Source organism: Hypanus sabinus, chromosome 22, assembly GCF_030144855.1.
Source record: "Hypanus sabinus isolate sHypSab1 chromosome 22, sHypSab1.hap1, whole genome shotgun sequence".
NCBI lineage: Eukaryota > Metazoa > Chordata > Chondrichthyes > Myliobatiformes > Dasyatidae > Hypanus > Hypanus sabinus.
Window position 1 is genome coordinate 37,798,771 of NC_082727.1, and position 12,920 is coordinate 37,811,690.

The 12,920-nt window shown below is 36.4% G+C and overlaps 1 protein-coding gene across 3 annotated transcripts in view; it reads right to left on the minus strand.

Moving 5' to 3' along the window:
• Positions 1–5,924: 5,924 nt before the first annotated feature.
• The window catches only part of LOC132379760 (kinesin-like protein KIF20B), a 74,048-nt gene continuing 67,052 nt past the window's right edge, over positions 5,925–12,920 (minus strand). For all 3 annotated transcript variants that reach the window (XM_059948047.1, XM_059948048.1, XM_059948046.1), the window contains 3 exons: positions 9,928–10,063; positions 8,069–8,208; positions 5,925–7,552 (listed from right to left, as the gene is read on the minus strand). In XM_059948047.1, coding sequence (XP_059804030.1) covers positions 7,469–7,552; positions 8,069–8,208; positions 9,928–10,063 — 360 coding nt within the window. In that variant the 3' untranslated portion in view covers positions 5,925–7,468. The remainder of the gene's footprint in view (positions 7,553–8,068; positions 8,209–9,927; positions 10,064–12,920) is intronic.

Here is a 12,920-nt window from a genome sequence, read left to right on the forward strand (position 1 = left end):
CTGAGTATGCCTGCATGACGATTGTTCTTTAGAAATAATGCAATGGTTTTAAAGTGCTTCAGGCCAACATGTGTACATTGAAGTGTTACATATATTACTTTTCTATGTCTATCAGGCAAACTAAAACAATATATTTTTCTTTGACTTAATTTAAATTATTATTGGTAATTAGAATCCTTGTTTCACATGGTATTTCATGAATAATTTAAAGTTTACCCCAAGGCATCCCAGGCATAGAAAACATATAATGTTTCAGAGTATTTACTCTGTGCTTTATTATCTTAAGCAGCACCTCTGCCCTCCAGGAGAATCAATGGGTACCTTCTATGGAATAGTTCCATTATGGGAAATCTCTACACAAGAAGACAAATTAGGCTTGCATTAATTTACTTCAGTTTCTTAACAGAGCAAAGGCATGTTCAAAATCATCCTTATCTATTACACTGAAGAGGCAAGAATTTTTATTAGTATGTTGTGTAAATTCTTACAGCTTCCTTGTTTTTATGTCCGCTCAAGGCATAATCAAAACAAAAGCTTAATTGTGTTTCCTTTTACATCTGTCCAGATCAGAACCTCAGGCTTGGGCTTGTTTAATTGAATGATATATATCATAATTATGTGACTCAATTAATTATGCAAATTTGAAGCTCCAAGAGTCTGACTTCACTGATTTATTAATTAGAAGGAAAAGGAATAGCAAACGTAAATGTCAAGTGGAAGGACGTTGGAAATGAGTAGACATTATTTGCCTACGTTTTGCTTTGAGAATTCTGAACTAAAAAGAAACACACTTCAAAAGATCCACAAAGCACACAAGAAAGATGTCAACATTTTGTTTGTCCGACTGTCCTTACACTAATAGAGCAAGAAAAATAGAACAGTAGAATGGGGTTGAGAAGCCACGATCAAATGACATAGCAGATTTGATGGGTTCAATGGCTTAATTCTGCTACGTCTTAGAGTCTTATTACATGCCTATGGCCCAGGCAGAAGCAGAGAGCAAATCTACCACATCTCACAGTTGGTGAATTATTTTCTGTACAACATGGTTCAATTCTAGATGGCAGTAGCACAAAGGGTGCACACATTGTCAAGTGGTAAACTAGAAATTGAGCATTGAAATTACCTGTGTCTTTAGCTGATTATAATCAATCTGTACTATTAATAAAGCACCTCTGTATTATAAAAAATTCCAGGAAAGCCACTGCCGTATTTGGCCATCTTCTACAAGGGTATATGATGGTAAAGAGCCGCTGCTGAAAACTAGATGGTCACAGAATTTCATGTACATCTTAATGAAGTTGCCAGGCCAGGATTCCCTTTCATAATCTAAAGCAAAGTTGGGGTGCCTTATACCTTGATTGGAACATAGATCCATCTGTACATAGAGATCACGTGCAAGTGTTCAAATAAGAATAGGGCACTGTACTTGGTATCAGAACTAACATTTGTCATCCAAAAGATGCTGCCAAAAGTACCAATTAGCAGATCATTCATAGCATTACACTTCCACGTAATTGCATGCTGGTTGTAGAACTGACTTCCATATTTGCCTGTGCAAATGTTGCCATGTACCCATTATGAAAAACAACCAAATAATACAAAACTGATGGGATTTGTAGGCTTTATGATTATTTTTAAAAAACATAGAAAACCTACAGCACAATGCAGGCCCTTCAGCCCACAAAGCTGTGCCAAACCTGTCCTTACCTTAGAAATTACCTAGGGTTACCCATAGCCTTTTATTTTTCTGTAGTCTAGTGTAGTTTTATCGGTTTTTTTTATATATAGTTCAGTCTAGTTTTTGTACTGTGTCATGTAACACCATGGTCCTGAAAAACATTGTCTCATTTTGACTATGTACTGTACCAGCAGTTATGATTGAAATGACAATAAAAGTGTCTTGCCTTGACTGGACTTCAGAGCTGCATGTACCTATCCAGGAGTCTATTAAAAGTCCCTATTGTATCCACCTACACCACTGTGGCTGGCAGCCCATCCCATCCACTCACCACTGAGTAAAAAAAAACTTACTCCTGACATTTCCTCTGTACCTACTTCCAAACACCTTAAAACTATGCCCTCTCATGCTAGCCATTCCAGCCCTGGGAAAAATGCTTCTGACTACCCACACGATCAATGCCTTTTCTTTGAAAGTGACTCAGAAAAATAATGACTTAAGATTCTTAAAGGACTGAATCACTTTAAGATGTTTTCCATTAGTTCAAGCTCTGAAGTCTGACATGACAGACTCAAGTTTAAAACAGTAGATGGAGCTCTTTAGAGGATGGAAAATCTATTTTATAGAGGACAATGGAAAAGCAGAAATGAAAGGTGAAATGGAAAGATAGTTGAGGAAATGTATAAGTGAGAACAGAAGAATCGGTTATAGTTAGTGTGGTTTTCCTTTTTTTTCTTCTTGAGTCATTGCTAATTTGGTTCCTCCAATATCCTTGGAAACTGTATTTCATCTATCAATATTCTAAGCTAGATTATTGGCTCCTCTGGGGTACAGCAACTCATTAAATAGGTCGTGATCCATGAGCCAGCCTCATTAGGAGATCAGAGGTGGAGAGGATCAGTAACTTTAAATTTCTTGGTGTCCTCATATCAGAGGATCTTTCCTGGAACTAGCATGTAAGTGCCATTTCAAACAAGGCATGGCAACACCTCTACTTCTTAAGAAGTTTGCACAGATTCAGTATGTCACCTAAACATCTGTATGAAACCTTCTCATAATATGAGTAGGCTTGCAATGGATAATGGAGTGCCAGCAAAATCAGTCCTTCAAATTCAATACATATTTGAATGCTTGTGGTTAGCTCAGTTAACAGAGATATCAGTAAGAAAGCAAACATTGTGCCAGGAGGAGAATGATTAGAAAGGGTGACCAGTTTAGAAAGAGTGGGACAGGGAGGCATTTCCTTTGATTCTTATATTTCTGTTGTTCTTGTAAATTTCCACTACACTCTCTCCAGACTCTGCTATCCATTCCATACTATGCCAACCAGAAACTCATGTAGTAGTTCCACATGTGGGCTAGTCAATGTCTGATACATGTTTAGTATAACATAGCAGGAGTAAGTTCAGCAACAAATTCAGAAGCTTAACCTGCACATGTCAAGGGGAGCTCAGAAATACCAGAACTGCAATAATTTTTTTTTTAAAGCAGAGAAGTTTGATTATAATGACTGCAAAAGGATTTCTGCAATAGGGAATGTTGTTTCCAGGTCCTCCTCAAATGTCTTGTCCAGTATGGTCAAAGAACTACTCCCCAAATTGCATTACAGAAAAATGGACAGAATTTCAACTGCACTTAAGTCCAAGAGGAGCAGCATCAGCTACTGTTTGTGGTCCTTTTTAGCCTCATTACAAAGGGACAGAGGATCATTCTTTTCAAATCTGGCTTATGGAAAATTCATTATTCACTGGCGGCTTGTAATTAATTGTTTTAGATCAATAGATCCCATCACTGTACAGAATGATGTCAAGCAAAGTTGCATCATCTCATTGACACTACACCAACCATTGTTGTCCCTATGATACATCTCAACTTTAATAAGCTTCCTATTAGAGTGCAGCTAATCTCCATTGCCTTTACTCCAGAACCTAGTGTAGTAGGAATATTTAGGGGAAATAATTAGCATGGTTAATATAATTAGGCAGGATAAACAAAGGTGCAGTTGCATAAGTAAGAACCATGTGATCTTGATTTTCAATAACATGCATTGTCATAACCTTGTGAAACAGCTGAACAAATAGGATGTATCAGCAAGACATACTGCTCCTGCAGCTGGAAAATATGTACACACAAGCATCATGTGTGCAGATGACATTCTGTTTGAGGAAGTGCTAGGCTTTGTAACAGTATATTGTGTGGAAGAACAAGCCAGAAACATTTTGTTCTCCTAGTGCATCATTTAGGTTCAGCTCTGAAATAAACCCTCTTGCTGACTCCAGAGCTGGTTTTGAATTGCTCCAACACAGGTCATTCATTCCTACGTCAGTCAGTGAATTGCTGATCAAAGACACTATTTTTTGCTTTGTATTAGTCGAATAAATATTAACCCACAAAAACCCTGCCCCCCCATAACTATATAATGTGACTGGATATTTTACATTTACCTCCACAGGCAAACAAGATAGTCACTTTCTGAAAGCTAACGTCCAAGTCTGGACACGACTGGCAAGGTTGAAGTTTCTTCATTCTTAGTTACTTCAAGGCGGCAACCCTTGGGCCAGCATATAGGAAACTCTGCATCTCTGAAGGATAATTTTTTGATCAAGGCAGAATTGGAATGACATGGATATTTTGTCACTTTATCAGATTACCAATATTGCACTACAAGTCCAAATATCAATAATAATGATTCCATGAATATAAATCAAGGAATAAAGTCAGAGCATAACTTTACAGTAGCACCTCCTGTACTGCATTATCATCACCCATTTGCACTATTTGGAGCAGGATGCATGGTTTATGGACACAATATTTGTCTTTGCTCTACATTTCTGGATAATGGCAAATAGATAATGGTATTTACAGCTGACCCCCATGTCAGAGGGAGTCTTGTGTTCCTAGAAAACAATCCATTTTGTGATCATTTTGCCAGATTTGGATTTCTGCTTTTTTTTCCCTTTTTTGATGTCTTCTGGCATCTTTCAGAATGAAAACTTTTTAATATATATCAAATAATACAACACTGAGCTATTCAACAGAACATGCAACATTGCCAGCAACTTTAGCAAGAAGCAATATGAAAGTGAAAAATATTGGATCATCCTAGTGATCTTCATAGCAAGATACAATTTTTCCATTTCGGTCAATAATTTGCAGTATAACCATGAGGCATTGATGAAGCATCTGGGAATGGTTAGGTCAAGGGATGAAGAAGTCCCATCATTGTATGATCCCCAATGGATATTATTCAAATTTAATAATTTTGAGGTGAATCATAAACATGAGTTGAGTTAAATGTTTGATTAATTCAAAGGTTCATAATTGGAGTAGTGTTTTCCTGGTTATAGTGACAATTAGTACTGCAAGTGAGTGTGCCCAAGATTAAAATTAAGATAGTTCATTTTGATGGGAAGAATAGGTTAATTATTACTTAGAAGACAGTGGGCTACATGAAAAGGGCTCATGAAGCACATAGATGTTCTTCAATAAACTTGCATCATAGGTTAGCAAGGCAGAAAACCAAGCAGCAAGATTTAGCTCTAGATTTCTAGAACAGAAATGTAGCAAAATCATGCTAGATTTGTATTAAGCATTGATAAACCACACTTGAAGAATATGTATTGTTTTGGCCAACCTCAAAAGGACCTAGAGGTTCAATTTAGATTCCAAGGTTTATTCCAAAAATGTGAAGATATATTAGCAAAGTATGAACAAATCACATCTCTTTACTATTGAGAAAAGGCTGACTTATTTTGATAATGTGGGTACAAAGTAATTCTGCAAAGGGAAGAGCATAACTAGAAGCCAAATTAAGAGTCACCGAAAGTGAAATGCAGTAGAGAATTCAAAAGAAACTCTACTCAAAAGGTGCTGAATACCTTCAACTTGGATTCGCAGGAAGCAATAGCACAAATGTATGCAAGGGGAAGCAGAGAAAGCACATGAATAAGGATTAAAAGGTATCAAGGTGGAGCTTAAATACCACTATGAACTGATTAGACTGAATGGCCTGTGCATCTTTCAAACACCTTAGATGAAATAAGATTGCAATAAGCTTGCAAAATTTCAGTAGACAAAGGGAAATGGTTGCCCTATTTGGCATCATTACTCTGCTAGGAAATAAAAAATGTATCTTCCAATAGGCTATAACACAGTTATCATTTTGCCCTTAGTCAATTAAATAGGAAAAAATACTGTAACATTATTCATAGGCATTAACTTTGAAAAAAGATTAATGCTGGAATCAAACATTTTAATATACAGACCTTGGCTAAGCACTTCAGTAGTGAAGATATAATTAAGTGGGAGTTAACAAAGAGATCAGAACAAGCTAGTGCTGTGGAGACATGTGAAACAGTTTTTGAGTCATCTCTGATGTAATATGCGATTACCAGCATTTCTTATACACAGAATTTTGATAAAATCGTTCTGAAAAGTGTACTGCCCTGATTAATACATTTTAAAGAAAAATAGCTGTGTTGCGTCTTTACTCCCACACTATCAATGGATTACAAAACCTGCAAATAACAGTACCAACTACAATGGCAGAATTTCAACCTTGTTGATAAGGTAGGTACTCTCTGATGGAAAGGCCGCAGACTCTTCTATCCATTATAAAGTTAGTTGTTTTAAATGGAGAAAGATGATCAGCCAACAAATGATGAATCAGATTGCATAAACTGCACAACACACCTTGATTGCTACAATTGTCTGTTACCAACGTGAGACTGTTTGTAACCAGCAGTTGCAAAGAAACACATCACCCCGCCACCCCACAGGACTCTATACTTTCAAAATGACAATCAAAATTTTAAAATATGCAGATGCTGATAGTCAGAAATATACACAGAAAATTCTGTAAGTAATTACTATTTCACATCAGAAACATTTCAAAATTGAGTTTTAAGTTAGTAAGGAGTTGAGAAGAGATAAATAAGACACAAGCTACAGGTGCTATGGGCATAGATTGCAGACGTCCTCTGGTAAATGAGTTAGAAGATGAAAGAACAAAAAAACATTTTGAATGAATTGTGACAACAGATTTCTGAAGGATAAATGAGTTATTTTAAGTTGTGGAAAATGATCCAGAAAGATCCAACGTACCCAGATAGAAGATGAGATGCTGTTCTTCAAATGTGCATTAGTCGTTGGTGCACCAGTGATGGAGGACACAAACAGATAGATAGAATCAGAGTGAGATGGAGAGTTAAGTAGCAGGCATTAGGTAATATGGTTACCTCAGTTCACTGAATGCACATTGATCACCCAGTCAGCATTTCAAGGTAAAGACTGCATTGTGTTTGATGAGAATGCAAGTGAACATTAGTTTGGTGGGGCCAGAGTAGGTTGAACGAATGGCGCTGTCTGGCAATTCTGCACGTGGATTCTTGGTAAAAGGTAGAAATAGACTAAAGAGAGTTGGGAACTTACAAGGCTGAAAGTTGTGTAGAGGCTATTCGGTACCAAGGGTCTTGGCCTGAAATATCAACTGTTTATTTCCCAGCGTAGATGCTGGCTGTTCTGCTGAGTTCCTCCAGCATTTTAAAATAAGATCCTTAAATATCTGGTTTAAATTATGAAGCTCCATTCCTTGCTGTATTTTTCATTTGTTTTCAGATGTTATAATTCAGAATTCATTTACTCTGCATTTATTGAGTTATACAAGGTAAAAGCATGTACAAAACATCAAACATATTTACACCTCTTTTTTTTATATAGATAAGAGGTCAACATACAGGCAAAAATTTTGCAATTTTAATAAAAATTCTGTACAATGAACGATGAAGATCACTTAGTCACTTTAGTAGATCTTGTTCGTAATCGTCTTTTCATGATTAAATGGTCACTTTCCTTACTGTTCAGCTCTATTATCTGCAATGTTTAAAGTTTACTGGTTAATTTCTTGTCAACATTACACAGAATTATTAAATTCTGACCATCATATATTTGAATTACAGTAATTTCCATCAATAAATGTATTGGACTGCTAGCTTTTGCTGATCATGAAGTATTCTCAACATTGTAGTACTGATTTATACTTAGATCAAATATTCTGTTAACTGTAGTTCTATATCAGATGATAAAATGCTTACTGCTAACATACTTTTCTAAAATCAAGATTGTTCCTAATACATAATAAAATTAGCAATTATTACTGTGTATGCCAATTGATTTTCTAGTTGTACAAGCAAAACTTTGCCCTTCTTTCTGAGCTGTAATTCTTTAGTATTTCTAAATTACTAAACATTACAAAATATGCATCACTATAATCTTGTATTACTTGTATAAATACTATTCATGAAAACCACTTCAATTAAAGTACACTCTTCTGACAATAGAAAGAAACCAGTGTATTATGATTTACTGGTTTCCATAAAGTGCACTTACTGGTTGAGATGGGAAATTCATAGGTGATGATATATCTTGTTTATAAAGCTTCCGCCTTGCTCTTTTGGGTTTTGAATTGTTACAAGTAGCTTCAACTTCCAGGTTCTTGGGAGAACTTAATGTTTCCATTAACCTTTTCGCTGAAAACAGATACAAGTTATGAACAAGCAATCCACAATCTTGTAAGCAAGCTGTGCCTTATAAACACTACCATTTTATGACAGATTTCTTCAACTGGTCTTGTATCAAGTCAAAAGTAAGCTTACAACCTAATTAAGACCAACATTACTGAAAAATGTCAATTATTTGTGTGCAATATTTAGTATCTCATTCATTTTAAAATTAATTCCAAGTTTTGCAGACTTAATGTGGGCTAGACCAAGTCTGTTCCCTGTAATTCCTACATTCCCTGCCCAATTGCTGTGGCATAGTTCCAATGAAAACTATACCCTGGATATCAAAGTGAGGGAAAACTGCCTCTAAAGCAACAGGGGATAGGGCTTTACTAATTGGGAGGCAATTTAGCATTTTTAATTCCTCCAACACCAAGAAATATTAAAACAAGGTAATAAAAATAATTAAATAAAATTTATCAAAGCAAAATATTATTTTAAAATCATCCCATGTAAGCTGTGTATAGCAATATACCACAGCAACAGTTACTGTGGATTAATTGAATCCTAAAAAGATTGTTCTGATGCTGAACTCCTTGAATTGAGCAGTGGAGCAAACAGTGGGAATAGTCCTGACCATTAAGCCCATTATTTCACTACAGACCCTCCTCCATGTTACTATCACCCAACATGGACATATCATATAACTGAGCTCCCATAAACATTATAAATTCAAAGAAACATTCTTAAAAGAAAACCTGCTCATATACAGCTTTCCCACAGAAAAACACCATTGACTCTTAAAAGACACAGACTGCTGTTTTCACTTCTGGAGTCTGCTTGGAGTGGCTTTGAAAGTTGACAAGCAATCACTTCTATTAACACTGATGCAATGATTAAACAATGTAACATGCACTGATACTTCAAGCCAATCAAATCAGACATGGAATATTGTGATTCTTTATCAACATAACTGGGCAAAGGAAGATAATAAATAAATGTTCATGTTTACCCTCATCACAATACCGTGGACTCTGGAGGATTGGTTATTGTATTGAGTGATAAATGTGCATTTCCCAAATAATAGACTATGTTGACTTCTGCACATCTGTAAAAGTGCAACCCATTTGTTTCCAGTGAGGACATATATTTGCACATTATACACGTAATTTGGAGAATTCTTGAGATTCAATTGACTCAATGAAATATTAAATTGAAGCATATTCTGAAATGTGAAAATATGCATAGTCTTTAAGCCTAGAATTGTAGAGAATGAAAGTCACAAAAAAATGGAATCAGGCTCTTCTGCTCATTGAGTCTACACTGCCCATTGAACATCCATTTGCACTAACTGCAGTTTACTCTCCCCACACTCCCATCAACTCCACCCAGATTCCATTACCCAATTACACATCAATGGCAATTTACTACCAATTAATCTACCAAGCCACATCTTTTGGATGTGCATAGAAACTCACAGTCACAGGGAGAATACGTAAACACCAGAGAGCACTGGAGGTCAGGATTTAACCTAGGCCATCAGAGATTTGGGCAGCAGTGTTACCACGCTGCCCGATACAAGTGTTTGTTCCTGTATTCACAGCAAGTGTGAAACTTGCTTGAGTTTGAAAAGTCTAACCACAGAGAGCATGATTACCAAAAGGTAAACAGTTAATTTTCCACAATTTGTCTGGTGTTCACAAATAAATTTTACAACAACTTTGGAAACAAAATTGGAATACTAACCTTTGCTCTGAAGAGCTGTTGGGGAATTTTGCAATAAATCTCCGATTTTCTGCAATGTTCCATCTTTCCTCTTGTGTGACCTGAGGCTTGAGACTGGGCAATTCTTTTCTATCCTATCAGTAGGACAGTTTGCATCCTGAAACAATAGATTCTGAATTAAGACCCTGTAATTCAATAACATTGTTTTGCCATATTTCCAATTTATATTTACAATGGACCTGTTTTCTAACTAGCAATTTATTTTGACAGAAAAATTCAATCCTGAAACAAAAGTTCCATTTATCTGCTTAAAAAAAAGCTGTAATTTACAAGCCAGAAAGGGACAAGGTATTTGACTGCCCTGCAGGAAGATGCTTAATTGATTTGTGACAAGCTAAATTATTTCTGCTTCTTGTCTGTGCTGAAATAAATATCATCAGCATTATGCTTTTCATTTTCTTGTTTTCAACACTATAAATTGTGTAAATACAATCAGTATTAGAAAACTAATACTCTTCACACCATCCCATACACTTCTAGGTTGTTGGACGTCATTTCAGAATTTCAAGAGTGTTCAAGAGTGTTTTCAATTGCAAGATGCTCTCTCCCCCAGTGGAATTTCTGTGTCAAGAACACATACAATAATGCCACCCTCCCCCCCCCCCCCCCCCCCCCATTCTTTGCTCCTTTACGAGCAATGCAAAAGGACTTGGATTCTACTGCTCCAGGATTACCCAGTGAACATTTGAGTTTTAACTACCACTACACTGAACAGATAACAACTGCCAATTAAGTTAATTGCCTGATCTCCAAATTGAACTTTTCACATCCATTTCTGTCCTACCCTACCAGACTTACCCATAGAATTCCTCAATCTGGATCCCAAAATTTTCTCACCCCTCTGCAACTACTACAAACCTCACTTCCAATTGATTCTGTTGAATCCCACATTACAACCCTAATGATGCTGGTCTTTCTCTAACCTTTCAATATCTCCATTCACAGGCAACCCAATGCCATTCTCCTTACTCTACAGAATAACACTTGTCCTGATTATCTCTGCTACTTCTACCTCAAAATGCTCATTCTAATCTTTACACTATTGGAAATATGCTTGAAACATATGCATATTTGCACAGTCATACTCATAGGATGGGTGCCATGCACAGCTGAAGATTTCAGTAGAGGCATTATAATTAAAAGGTTTGTTGGCATGTCGCTGCATACATACACACCTCATTAGGACTCACTTGAACTTTAGCATAAATCTTTTAAAAGTACACAAACTTGCACCTGACTTTCTAAGCTAATTTTCCATTGAAGCTATGTATCCAAACAAAGCAGTCTAGTGGGCAAGACACTGTTTTACATTTTAAGTTACATACTATTCTGATTGTTCAACAATTAAGTATGTTTTTTCCTTAAAGGTTATATTTGAATACCCAATCAAAAGCTTGGAATTTCTTTAACTACTCTTTTTTAATGGCTCTTTGCTTCATTGTCAGAAGACCATTTCTAGAATCCAAAAACTCTGAAGATTTCAGAGCTTTATCACACATGAACTTTAATACAATTTCATTCCTCCTGCATTTTACTTTTCATTTAAAAATATATACTCTAATTTTTGATCCAAACTTTGTCTGACAGCATGCTTTCCATCTTTTGAAGCTTGTCAGACATGGTGACAATACCATACAAATAAAAAACAGAAGCAAACGCTGGAAATCTAAAATTAAATCAAATTACTGGAAGCATTCAACAGATTAGACAACATCTGTTGAAACAGAAAGAGATTTAACACTTCAGGTCAAAAATCCTTTTGTCAAGTGGGAGAAGCTGTGTGAGAAACAGATAAGTCAAAGGGCATATGTGACAAAATAAGGCTCAAGTTTCTGTGGAGAAAAGTTTTGAGGTCTCTTTGTAAATAACATACATGGCAATGAAGCATTTCCTTTATCCTAAAATGTAGCTTGCCCACTACCATATTGGGCAGAACCCCTTGACTATATCATATTACTTTATAGTACCTTTGCTGTCACTCATTCATCTGTGCAGAGAAATGATGGAATTCCATTCTAGAAGACTGCATTCAACAGATCATTCTTCATAATTTTTTATTAGCAGCAACAACATTCCTTTCTAAACTCCCTGCTCCATTCTTGATCCCCAACAAACACTCCCATTCTTCGGGCACTCTCCTATGCAATTAGGGGAAATCAAACAGTTGTCCTTTTGCCCCTTCCCTTCCAAAGATCCAGACATTTCAAAAAGGTGAAATAATGCTTCCTTTTCACTTTTTCCAAACCAATGTCACCACAATGTAGAATGCATGTGTTCAGTCTACAATGGCGACACTGGGCTTTCTGTTGCCTGCTGCTTTAACTCTCCATTCCACTCCTTTACAGCCTCCTGCATTGATAAAACAACATCCAAGACAAGCTTCACACCTTCCATCTGGGGATGTTGCAGCCTTCTGGACTAAATACGAAATTCTGCAACTTCAGGTAATTTGCTTTCTTATATCAGAACTAACTATACTTGTATCCAGCTGTGATACTGACCATTAACGCAATATATTTTTATTCAAACAACACACACAAAATGCTGATGGAACACAGCAGGCCAGGCAACATCTATGAGGAGAAGCACTGTTGACGTTGCAGGCCGAGACCTCTTGGCCCGAAACGTTGACGGTGCTTCTCCTTAAAGATGCTGCCTGGCCTGCTGTGTTCCACCAGCATTTTGTGTGTGTTTGAATTTCCAGCATCTGCAGATTTCCTCATGTTTGATATTTTTATTCATTATACTTTCCACTATCTGATGAGATGGTTCACATTTTATTTGCTTGCATTTTCACCCTGTAACTGTTCTATTTAACCCACTGATTTATGCCCATGTCAACCCTGACCTAACTATGCCACACATTCCCTTCGTCCTTCCTATACTTTCATATATCTTCTCTGTAAGTTAAGAAAATCTCCTTATTTTTCCCCAATCCTGACAAAGGATTATCA